A 12,585-nucleotide genomic window follows, 5' to 3' on the forward strand; every position below is an offset into this window, starting at 1 on the left:
GTCGAACAAAGCCAAGCTTCCCTTCCTTGGTCCTCACGTCGCTCATCCTAACCGTCTGATCGAACGATCTAACGGCTACAGCACGAAGCACACCAGAACCCGCAGATCTATCAAGATGGGGCCCTGTTAGCCAATCCTTCTCATCCAACGGACACTCGTCTTCCCGATCTCTCGATCCAACGGCCACTGACAACGGTGCAAGCCGCCAAACGAAGATTTTCCTCCCCTTCTCATTTATATGCGATAGCCTTCTTTCCCGTCAGATTAATAACGGACGGTCAATTAATTTCTATGCGCTCGTTCAAAAGACTAGGTTGACCGGCGACGGCAGTCAGCTGGAGAGACCATGGATCGATCATCTGCGCCATTAGAACAGAAAACAGCAGCATGAAAGGCTGCCACGTAGTACCACTCCCATCTCCCTCCGCCGCGCCGTCCACGACACCATTCGTAGTAACACCTCTGGTTTCAATCATCCGAGGGAGGAAAGATCCCTCCTAGTTCTGATCTCCAACCAAAAAGCCCTAAAAGATCTTTAGATTCCGTCATTAAAATTCCTTCCCTATTGAATTCTCGAATCGAATCCACAATCCCGAGATTTTCTCCTCTGCAAAAAACCGTCCAGGATTCGACCCCAAGCATCGAATTCGTGAGCCGAGCGGGAGATCCCGGGGAATGGACTCCCTGGAGACATAGAGCATCGGATTCGCGCTTTGTTGTGGTGAGGTTTGGTATTTTGGGGCGCAGGTGCTGGGAGGGCCATGGCGGTGCACTTGGGGTCGGTGCTGATCAAACTTGGGGTCCTCTCGGAGTCTGATCACATGTCGGTGGCGTCGATCAATCTCTTCGTGGCGCTGCTGTGCGCGTGTATAGTGATCGGCCACTTGCTGGAAGAGAATCGGTGGATGAACGAGTCCATCACTGCCCTTCTTATCGTGAGTTCTATGGGGATAAAGATTTAATCTTTTGGTCTTTATTGCAGAAATTTAGTTTAATTGGACTGGTTTGATGTCAGGGGCTGGGCACTGGAGTGATTATTCTTCTAACTACTAAAGGAAAGAGTTCGCATCTTCTAGTCTTCAGTGAAGAACTCTTCTTCATATACTTGCTTCCGCCAATTATTTTCAATGCTGGGTAAGTTTTGTTGGATAGCTGTACCTCCATTTCTTGCTTCACAACTGTTTTCTGATTTAGGGTTAAATTTAGTTTTAACTTGCTAATAATGTTGGATTTGGTTTTTTTTTCTGCCTTTTTTTTTTATGCAAGATGCACCCAAGTTCAGTTTTTAAGTTTTACTATTGGAGCCAATTTTGGTCTTATCTACATTTAAATATTTTGTAACTGAACCTTGGGTTATTCTTGGCAAAACTTTGATTACCCGTGGTGGGCATTTCAACTCTAGGCCCTGCCTTAATTAGGGCTTAAGATGGTAAGATTTCCAGGCAGTGAGGGACTGAGGATAGTGCCAACATGACAATCCTCATCGTCCCTTCATTTTCACTTAGCTGATGCCTAACTTTGTTGTTATTGCTATCTTATCTGCATGTAAGTTTATTTGGCTATGTATTAGGAGTTATATGAGTAAGAATTTAGAAAATATACGTTATCTGATGATACTTGATGTTAATAGAAGATGATTTTTGCAAAATATAATAGTAAAGAGCTTGTTTAGCCATTTCTCTGACAGCAACAAATAAGGTGTCGAACATAGGCTCATATCCCAATTGTAAAACTTGAGAATAAAAAATTGGATAGCTAAGGACATTATACTTCTCAAACTCAAGCGTGTTCATGTCAATTAGCCTCCTATTGGCTATGATATATCCTCTCTCCTAACATGTCAATTAGTCTGCTCGAAATAGCTAGCAGTTCATTTCATAACAAAATCCCCAAATGTGCAATCCTGGGTTTCAAAATGGCAAATTTTGAATTACCTATCTTCAATGCAGAAATGTTTAAATAACCTTGATGTATCCAGAACCCGGTACAAGGGAGTCAACTTGCACTTCACTTAAGCCATCACACCAAAGTTTCATATTGCCCAAATTTCAGAAAAATATGTATTAAGTGCAGTTTCTGCTTTATTCTTATAAATTTAGCTGTACGTTATTTTTGCACCTGTTGGTTATGCAGATCTTGTTAAAACCGGAAGTCTTGAATGTTGACAATGAGCATTCATTTTAAATGTATGTTACAATTCTGACCAATTTTCTTATGCACCAGGTTTCAAGTAAAAAAGAAACGGTTCTTCCGCAACTTCATGACAATTATGCTGTTTGGTGCAGTTGGAACACTGATCTCCTTTATTATTATTTCACTTGGTAAGTTCTCGATCTCTTTGTATTTAATTGCACTATAAATATTCCAAGGAAAAGAATTTCAGCATAAATGCAACTGCATAAGCTTCTATGCCATGAAACCGTAACATGGCAAATGTTGTATTTATCAGAAATTGTCTTTTGTTGACTTTGATGTCTGCAAGACAGAAACCTTAGTATTGCACTTGTTCAGGTAGTTTATGATCCTCTTATAAGGGCGTATTCTGAGTTGATTAAATAGCTTTTCCGAATACATGCATGCTGCAGTTCTGAGTTCAAGAAAATTCAGGCACGGCTCATTGAGCATCTAGTTTTCAAGATGGCACTGGGTGAAATTAGTTTGGCTGATCGATTTATTAAGCATTCAGTTAGGAGGCTAAAAAATATAAGATATGAAGAATTGTCCCAGAAGATTGATGTGGGCAGAAACAAAATCAGAATGCATCAAAAGTTTTCAAACTTTTTAAATCTTAAAATAGGCATGGGATTTGAAAATTCAGAAGATTTCAAAGAATTTGAAATATTTCTTTGTAAAATTTATCATCATGTCTCCATCTTCCTTTTTTTCCTAACTGCATTTCTGCTGGCAAACATATCCTCTGAAAATAGTCAACTATGAAAATCTGAATTTATCTAATTAGAGAAAAGTAAGGAAGTATGAATTTAGGTGTAATTGATGCTTGCCCTTAGCTGAATGTGGGCCCATATTTTTTCGTGATAAAAATTTAACCCTGCTGCCCTGCTAGCAGATAGTGGCTTTTACATGGTATAATGGTGTTCCAACCAAGTTTGTTTTGCGTTTTTCTGCTCGCTCCCGTGATTTTATTTTTCTTTCTCTTTGGGTTTATTTCCGAGTGAGAAGCAAGCCGAGCCTTTTCTTGACCATGGCAAAACTTTTCTTCATGTGATATTGCTAAGACATTTCAGAACTGCTATGAGCTAAACGGAACGATAATAGGATAGAAGGGATTTCAGTTTGGAGCCTCTCATAGATCTCATCATGGGAGTAACGTATTACTAGTTTAATTGATAATTTTGTAGTCAGTGCGAACAGTAAGCAAAAGATTTAACCTGTAACTATTAATCTTTAGGAAGTCAGACAAATTGCATTTTCCCTATATTATCATATTATTCTGATCCACGTGAGTAATCTAAACAATATACTGAAACATGATATGGAGTGTCTTCTAAGAGTAGCATTTTAAGTGGTCTCCAGTGTGGAAACTCAACGAGAGTGATACTGGAGGTGTTGTTCTGGAATCTCAAGAAGGCCTGATTCTAAGAGGAATATTTTTAAAGATTAGGGAATCTCTAAGGAAGAGAAAAGTATACAAACTGCTGTTTTTCTATATGATGCATCACATTTATTTCTCGACCTTCATCTATTGTCCAGGAGCAATAGGAATAATTAAAAAAATGGATATAGGTGTTCTGGAAATTGGAGATTATCTTGGTAAGCTCTCTTATTGCACGCTCTTTGCTTCTATATTTTTTACCTCAGTTCTTGTATTCTTTTTTTGCTATCACTTGTTTCCTGAGCTCTCAAACTTCCTTCTATTTATATATTTGCAGCACTTGGAGCGATCTTTTCTGCAACAGATTCTGTTTGCACCTTGCAGGTTCTGAACATCTCAAATTTGTGTTATAGGCAAAGCTTAAGATATAATAGCTTACCATATTTGGAAATTGTGTACTTGAAAAACAGGTTCTCAGTCAGGATGAGACGCCTTTACTTTATAGCCTGGTTTTTGGCGAAGGTGTTGTAAATGATGCCACTTCAATAGTGCTTTTTAATGCAATCCAAAACTTTGATCTAGGAAATATTGATGCTGTTACTGTTTTGAAGTTTGTTGCAAACTTCTTGTATCTATTCTTTACCAGCACCTTTCTTGGAGCATTTGTAAGTTTGTTATGCTTCTGTAATGTAGTTCATTTTCATAAAAGAAATATGCCCTCCAACTTGCAACTTTTCTGTATCCTTTTCCAAATGGCCAGAGTTCTATGTTTGGCTGATATTTGTTCTCTTTCTTCTGCAGGCTGGATTGTTTAGTGCTTATATCATCAAAAAGTTGTATTTTGGCAGGTTGGTGATGCAAGAAACCTAAACTTCTCTTAGTGTTTTCTTTTGCATTGTAGTTACCATAAAGCCAACCTCAAATAGTTGGAATATGGCTGGATGGTTATGGTTAGCTGTGGAAAAAATTTATTAGTGTAGGAGTACTGAAAGAACTGGATTGGTGCTGCAGTTTTTTCTTTTCTTATGCTTTCCGTACTTAAAATAAAACACTGATAATTGCAGCACCCTTTTGTAGTTATTTATATTATTTTATAACGTAGCAACATGATGTGATACTATCAAAAGCAAAATCAAATTTTCCTGTTTTCTGCTAAAGATCTCATTGCTTATATTTCCATTTAATACAGACATTCTACTGATCGTGAAGTTGCAATTATGATACTTATGGCTTACCTTTCCTATATGCTGGCAGAAGTGAGTGTCTTCTTTTAAATCAACAAACATATTTAGAAACAGTCTGGCTTTCCCTTGTCTCCATGATGCTTGATATTTTATTTACTAAGTTAAACACATCACTGACAACTTGTTTCTTGTTGCAGCTATTAGATTTAAGCGGTATTCTAACAGTGTTCTTCTGTGGAATAGTAATGTCGCACTATACTTGGCATAATGTGACAGAAAGTTCCAGAGTTACCACCAAGTATGCAATTTCTTGATAGCTCCTTGCTATATAAACTACTGCTTCTCATGTTTTACTTGTTCCTTCTCTCACTGTTGATGTTATGATATTAATAGATTGCTTTTTGACTTACTGTCTCAGGCATGCCTTTGCAACATTGTCTTTTATTGCAGAGATTTTTCTCTTTCTTTATGTTGGCATGGATGCATTAGACATTGAAAAGTGGAAAGTGGCCAGTAACAGGTATGGTATATGTCACATTCTTAGATGAATGTTTGTGGACTAGGAAACTTCTTGTGAGCCGAATGCTGTAGTTTCTTTGAATTGCTCTAAATTTTTTTATATAATTAGAATAGGAAGGAGATCTCAGTATGGTATAAGCAAGGTCTCAATGCATGATTGCATTGACACTGTTCATCTGTCCATGTTTCATGCTTGTGATATGAAATGCTACTTTAGGTTGGCTCGTATTGTCATTTTGGTTTCTGATGAAAAAACATGATCAGTTTTTAGTTTCAAAAATAGTACTTCTTGAACGTAAATCATATGAATTAATCACACAAAAACATATATGTTAGACATTGCATCATTGATGTCTTCTATCATGAAGTCACATTGAGTTAATGTTTTGCATGCATCTCATGATTACTATCAGGGCCTTAGCTGTCATTTTCTACGTCTCATGATTACTATCGGGGCCTTATCTGTCATTTTCTATGTATGAGGCTTCTAACTTCTTAATCTATTATAGACATCTTGGAACCTTAGGTTTATATTCAAGTACTTATAGCATCATGTCTTCAAGAATCACCTAAAAAATTTCAGATTGATCTATTTTATTCCCTATTTTAATTAGAATTGCAACCATACGTTTAAAGAAAACATGATCTTACCGATGTATGTTCTGGTGGATGGGTTAATATAGCCTACACGGCTGCATTGAAATACAATGATGCGGAACATAATGGGTCCTTTTTTTAACCCCTAGTCGAAGTTGTTCTTTTTCTCGAATGCTTTAGGCTCTGTTAGCTTTTTTGAACAACTGTGACTAAGATCCGCAAAATCGGTACCAAGAACCATACGGGTATGTTAACGGTTCGGTACGGTAAGGTCAGTATGTACCCCATTCTAAGATAGGTTTTCAATACTTTTTCTTACTTTCAGCCATGGTACTGCTTGAAATTGGGCAGGATGGTCGGTATTGGGTCGAAACAGTTTTGCTTGATTTGGACCATTACGAACTAATTCGACTCATATATCAAATCGAACCTCGGTAGCATACGGATACATTATCGATATAATATGGTTGGTACGGGATGGTCCAAGTCGGCAGCAGACCTTGGCTTTGACATTTATAGAACAACAAATGATAGAACCTGCAGTCCTGTGCAGTGTATTTTGTGCAGAAAAGGTATATGCTGTTATAGTCCACCACTTTAAAAGGTTTTTATTGCATGGATTCAACCTGCAAGGGTCCGCCCTACCATTGCAGAAGATTGACTTCTGGGCGAGTTTAGTAGCAAAGTTGCCGGTTATTCAATGTCTGCATTTTCAGAAGTTCGATTCAGCATTTACTTCTTGCCCATATAGTTTCTTAGGGTGAATTTTCTGGAACCAATAGTCATGAAAGAAATTCTATTGGTCGTGGATAAACAAGAACTGAGGCCAAGACAAGCAAATAAGTATTGTAGAACCTCAATCACCCTCAGACCAAGTGGTCTACTATGAATCCGATATCCGTGCTTTTAGGCTTCCTATTGTTTTAAGAAATATAAGAGAATTGTACCTCTTACCCTGACAAATATATATTTTTTTCATGCAGCTCTCTTTTAACATTATTTTATGTTCACTACACTTTTCGTTTGTTATCAATTAGATCGTAAAAGGAGTATAGTTCATCCAAAATAATGGAAAGTTATGGAGGTGTAAACTTTGCAGAAAAATGTAGAATAGGAGGTGGTGGCACATTTCAAAGAGATGACGCCAGTGAGCTGTAAATAAGCATATTTTTTAAGTTTTAAACTGATGAAAGTTTAGAGGTAAAAATTTAGGTTGAGGTAGAGCCAGAGGAATAGACTCTATACTAAAATATGTTCATGCAAAAACCCTGCAAAGGATGCCTAGTTTAAACAAGAATTTTTAGTCAGTTGTTGTAGATAATGGGACAAGCATCCATTGGATGTTGAAAGTGTGTTCTTGCATGGAGCTATTAAGGAGTCTATATGAGTGTGTCATCTGGCTACAAACAGTAATTAGAAGATCACAACATCAACAAGTAAACTTGACCCATGATATTAAGCACTACTATCTAGGGCATGATTTAGCTTCTGAATTGCCATTAGATATGGCTATAAAAATTGCCACATTGGTTGATGCAGGATGATCTCAAATCTGATATCCAAAAGGATATTGGGACTACCAAGTTTTAGATTTCCTGAGTTTTCATTTTCAAACAATGATTTAGCTTGCTGAAATCAAACAGCAATGCAGTACTTTCTGAAGGACACTAATGTAGTCTGGCATCATGGTGCAATGGAAGATTTAAAGTGGAACTTTAGATAAATCACCAAGAAAGATAGTTGCATGTATTAGATCATAGATTAATGCCTCCAAGAAGAGGTTAGAGCATTACAAGATAGAAGTAAATGGATGAAGACTTCTCTAGGCACCACACAGAGTATTCAACACTCGACAGGCCCTCTAAGAATTACTTGGATCTCTGTCTTTCTTCCTTCAATCTTCCTTCTCTCTGTCATCTTTCTAGTAGGCGGCTACCGTGAGATCTCTTTCCTGAGACTCAACATGAGAAACCTTAACGCATACCCTAAAGCCCCACATGCCCCTCCTATTTATGGTAGGATGGACACCACTCCAAGGAAAACTCTAGATAAGTGGGCAGAACCTAGGGAAACCCCAATGGGCCAAGCACTTAGTGAAGCCCTAGGCCTGTGGTTTGGATCCAACCCATAAACACAGCCAATTTGGGTTATCCAGCCTACTTGAACCAACCCCTATGCCAAGGGTCTAGTCTATCTGTGCAATCATATTTTACCCAAGTGCGAGAACTCAATAGATATTTAGTGAAACGATAAAAAGACGAACATGTATAGCATCGAATGTTAATTGGATTTCTAATCTAACATGTCCTCTCTTACTTAATATGTGTGCCATGGTCACAATGCAGCGAGGAGGGCTAGCCTCCTTATGTATAAATATGTATGATTGTGCTAATTCTAGTAGAATGGATAGAAAAGTCTCTCTTCATGCATAGCATTTATTCTTGCAATTCAGTCCCTACACCTTCCTTTATGCTCGATTAATCATTCTGAAAATATATGCCATTTCAAATCCATAAATAATTAATTTCATGGCCCATCATAATTTTGGATTTATCAAATACAACTAAAAATTGATATGCGTGCAAAACCATTTTCAAAATAAATACGTTTGGTTTTATTCAAAATAAATATATTATTTAATATGAAAATGATTCGATTAAAACATAGCTTGGTATCAAGATTCCATACTTGACCATGTCTCTTTTCTAATGTGGATGAAATCATAGACAGGTTCTTTATTGGACAATCCTTATTCCTCACTCATGACATGACATGGTAAACTAGTCTGCCATTTCACTAAACCAAAATCATAGTGGGTAGTCGCGCCCCCAAATCAGGGGATCGCTTTATGAGAATGTCATCTTCAACAATGGTTTCCAAGAGGTGGCTGTGTCCCATTGATGGTTCAGTGTGAAGCTCACTCATGTATCAGTTCAAGATCAACTATTTTGATGCTTATGAAAAAAATAGCCACTCCAATTTATTATTGGACATTGTACATAATGGTAGCCATATGAGTGCGATGCCCAACCTCATCCATAGTTGTGAACCATCTTGAAGTGTAGAATGATCCAATACTTCCTGCAGAATACACAACTGTCTACTTGGTCATTCTACCCATAAGTGACACTTGTGGTCTTTGTCCCCCTCAAAGACTAATATGTGAAATAACCTTTAGCTGTTTATGACTATAAATAGAAGATATACCTATGTGATATCTCAAAATACAATGTTTAATATGCAAATGGCTTTTTAGGGCATACCTACTTCCCAACACCTTCAACTATGAAGGCTGCAGTTGTTGCCCAACTCTAAATAGGATGATAAATTGATGAGCAATTGGGATTACAAAAATAGCAATAAAATTTCTTCTATTCTTAGATTTTTTTTGCATTGAATTTTGAATTTCAAACCTGAAATGGTAATACCTGGCTTTTAAGAATTATAAATAAACATAGTTTTGCCACTAGCCTCTCACTGAAAGACATGATGGATCTATCAAGATATTAATATATAATATTACTATGTAATGCGGTAAGTTCAATGGAGCCATTCTAGTACTAAGGAACAGAAGGAAAAGTAGAAGATAAATCTGCAGTTGGCTGCACCCTTACATCTCTCTTTTTATGCAGTCACATATATCAAGAAAAATAGAAAACCATGGGCTATAATTAGACTATAATATTGAAAACAAGAGGTCCATATTTACTATTAAACTTACTTAAACAGTGAACTTTATATATGTTGGGCATATAAGTTGTTCCTTGGTTATTAATTTGATTTCATTGGTAGCTTCTAATATTTATCCTGCCATGCAGCCCTGGAAAATCAGTTGCTGTCAGCTCAATTCTGCTAGGTATGGTATTGATTGGAAGAGCTGCTTTTGTTTTCCCACTATCTTTTCTTTCCAACTTAAGTAAGAAGTCTCCAAATGAGAAAATCACCTTTAAGCAGCAAGTGAGTTTTCGGGACTCAAATTATTGTATATCTATTAAGTCAAATGTGAGAACAACTTCTAAAATTTCAATCTACAGGTCATAATATGGTGGGCTGGTCTAATGAGAGGAGCAGTATCAATTGCACTTGCATATAATAAGGTTAGATGTGATCTTTTACCTCCAAAATCTAATGTTTCTTTTGTATGAAAAAGAAGAATTTGCCTGTTTTTTAGTGTCTCCATTTGTGGAGTCTTATGCTTGTAGTTCCATATTCAGAGAGGTAAACATGTTATATTATTGGATATGAGTGGTCTGTAGTTTTTTTGTTTGAAAGAACCACTCAGCCTTTTTACGAGTATCACTGGTTTACCAGAGAAGCAAGCATCTCTTTAAATTTTCATGGTTGCTGCAAAGGAATCTAGATTGTTGTTTCTTTTGGAGAGCAAAGATTCTGTATGTGCATAACTTATTCATCAGTTTCTTCATGCAGGCTTTTCCCCCTCTAATTTCCGCCGGGAAATGATCATCTGTATTCATCGTTTTAATTGCATGGGCATTTTGATTATTGCATTTAAAATAAATTATACATAGATTAACCTAAAGTACCCCAAATACGAAAAGTTCCAGTGGATCTGTAGCTAAGAGATCTTTGGAACTATAAGACTACAAGTAGGAAATCCGAAGTGTTATCCTCTAAAAGGATATGTGTGCACATTACTATGCTTTTGTATGATATATTAGAAGTGGGATCCAGTTATATGCTGTAAATGCCTTACGATATTATAGGAGCTCTTTTATTGACAAGACATGGTAATGATATGTGCAGTTTGCTAGGACTGGCCATACCCAATTGCGTGGCAATGCAATCATGATCACCAGTACTATCACCGTCGTTCTCTTCAACACTGTGGTAAGACACCTTACGCCTCTCAGTTTGCATACTTGTCACTTGCATAGTTCATGGTGGCTTGTTGTCAAAACTAGGGGAGGTTGAATAATAGCACGAAGCAGTATTCAACTAGCTGCTAATGTTATGTAACACTCTTTTCATTCATGGTTCATCAGTAATTCGTCATCTAAAAAAAGAAATGCGGCTTTCCATGGACTTGGTTCCTGTTATTTGATTTGAGCTGCATGAGCTCACTGATCAATTAAAAGGTGTCCAATTTTTCTGATAATGGCCAATATTGTTTTGGTAGTAGTATCTGTCAATTTTGCTTTCATAACAGTACCCTACTTTAACCTTTCTTGTGTGTTTGTGTGTGTCTGGATGGTTTCTGCTTATTATATCTGAGCATATTCTCAAAATTTTCCAAATGTGTAATATTACCATAGCATCTTCTCTTAATATCATTGACTCAATAACCATATGATTATGCTGGATATTCTTTTAATAGTTTTATTTACTGTTAATGAAGTGGTGCTGTGGCTCTCATGGTGTACACACATGCAATGCACATAAGATGAAGCATGGATTGCTGTGATCCCCATCTGATTAGAGTATCTTGTTGTTTTTAATGCAACTTGGTAATTACACTCCAATTCTGGCTGGTGATCATCTGTTGCTTTGTCCTTGAGAGAACAAGGACTAAACTAAGATGAATGTGCTTATCAAAGATAGGAGTGTCTATAGAGATGTGAGCAAGTGGAGGCATGGAGAAAGGGTAGGGCAAGATACTCTGCTTTCTTTATTAATTTTTTTTTGGCATACATTAGTAGTGGGATGAAAGCATCAGGTAGTGGAGATGTGGAGTTTGTTATTCAGCCAAGATGTTTGCTCTATATCAGTATATATCACTTAGATTTCGATCCCAACATGTATCAGTATCTTTTGCATTCATTCTTTTTCCTTTGAAAAACACGTGTAGTAGATTGTTATGTTGGGAACTTTGCTATATTTTAATTGTGTAACAGGCTGTGTGCTAATTTTCTATTGCTGCTTAGGTGTTTGGGTTGATGACAAAGCCTCTGATAAGGTTTTTACTGCCTCCATGCGCAAATCATCTCAGCAGGGATCCCAGCATGTCATCCGGGCCTCCAAGTCCTAAATCTTTCCTCTCCCCATTGCTTGGAAATGGACAGGGAGCTGAATTGGAAACAGGGCAAAATGTCCAGCGCCCAACAAGCCTGCGTATGCTTCTCACTGCACCATCTCGTTCCGTTCACCATTACTGGCGTAGGTTTGATGATGCTTTCATGCGCCCCGTGTTTGGTGGGCGAGGTTTTGTTCCATTCGTTGCTGGTTCACCAGCTGAAAGAAGTGTCCACGCATTGCAATGAACCAAAAGGACATGGAACGGATGGAGAGGGAACCAAATCGAAGTTCTCCTGGCTATGCATGTAGTTGGTGCATAACGAGAAAATGCAGTCAATGGTCATAGCAGTATGAACTTTCCGAGGTTCCGGCCTGGCAGGTTGGAGTGCTGTGTTTACCCTGAGTCCTATACTTTTTTCCCCTTACCCATTCCTGTATGTTCTCCGACTAGTGATGCAGGTCCCTGTGGACTTGCATGAGGTACAGCAATTGCAGACTTTGTCATGGTGCTATATATTTGTATACTCTTTTTTTTTTTTTTGGTACATAATATATTTGTATACTCAAAACTGTGATTTTTAGGCTGTAAGTTATGTTCTCGAATGCATTATGATTCATGAAATAGGTGTTGTTCTGCTGTATCTATAGTTTTGTTCCATAAGATTATGTAAAGACATTTAGATCATGTAAAGGCTGCCACTTGCTCTTGTTGTGGGCATTAGCCGTCTGGCTAGACATAGACAGCTACCAGTATCCATT

General features: G+C 37.5%; 1 protein-coding gene across 1 annotated transcript; it reads left to right on the forward strand.

Moving 5' to 3' along the window:
• Positions 1-418: 418 nt before the first annotated feature.
• LOC103714902 (sodium/hydrogen exchanger 1-like) lies at positions 419-12,525 on the forward strand. Its single transcript, XM_039132620.1, has 14 exons — positions 419-935; positions 1,016-1,134; positions 2,224-2,321; positions 3,712-3,771; positions 3,891-3,937; positions 4,024-4,218; positions 4,355-4,401; positions 4,743-4,809; positions 4,935-5,035; positions 5,156-5,257; positions 9,672-9,810; positions 9,888-9,950; positions 10,618-10,701; positions 11,736-12,525. Exons 1-14 carry the CDS (start codon positions 762-764, stop codon positions 12,069-12,071), a joined length of 1,632 nt encoding a protein of 543 aa, XP_038988548.1. The 5' UTR covers positions 419-761; the 3' UTR covers positions 12,072-12,525.
• Positions 12,526-12,585: the final 60 nt, after the last annotated feature.

Source organism: Phoenix dactylifera, chromosome 12, assembly GCF_009389715.1.
Source record: "Phoenix dactylifera cultivar Barhee BC4 chromosome 12, palm_55x_up_171113_PBpolish2nd_filt_p, whole genome shotgun sequence".
Classification (NCBI taxonomy): Eukaryota; Viridiplantae; Streptophyta; class Magnoliopsida; order Arecales; family Arecaceae; genus Phoenix; species Phoenix dactylifera.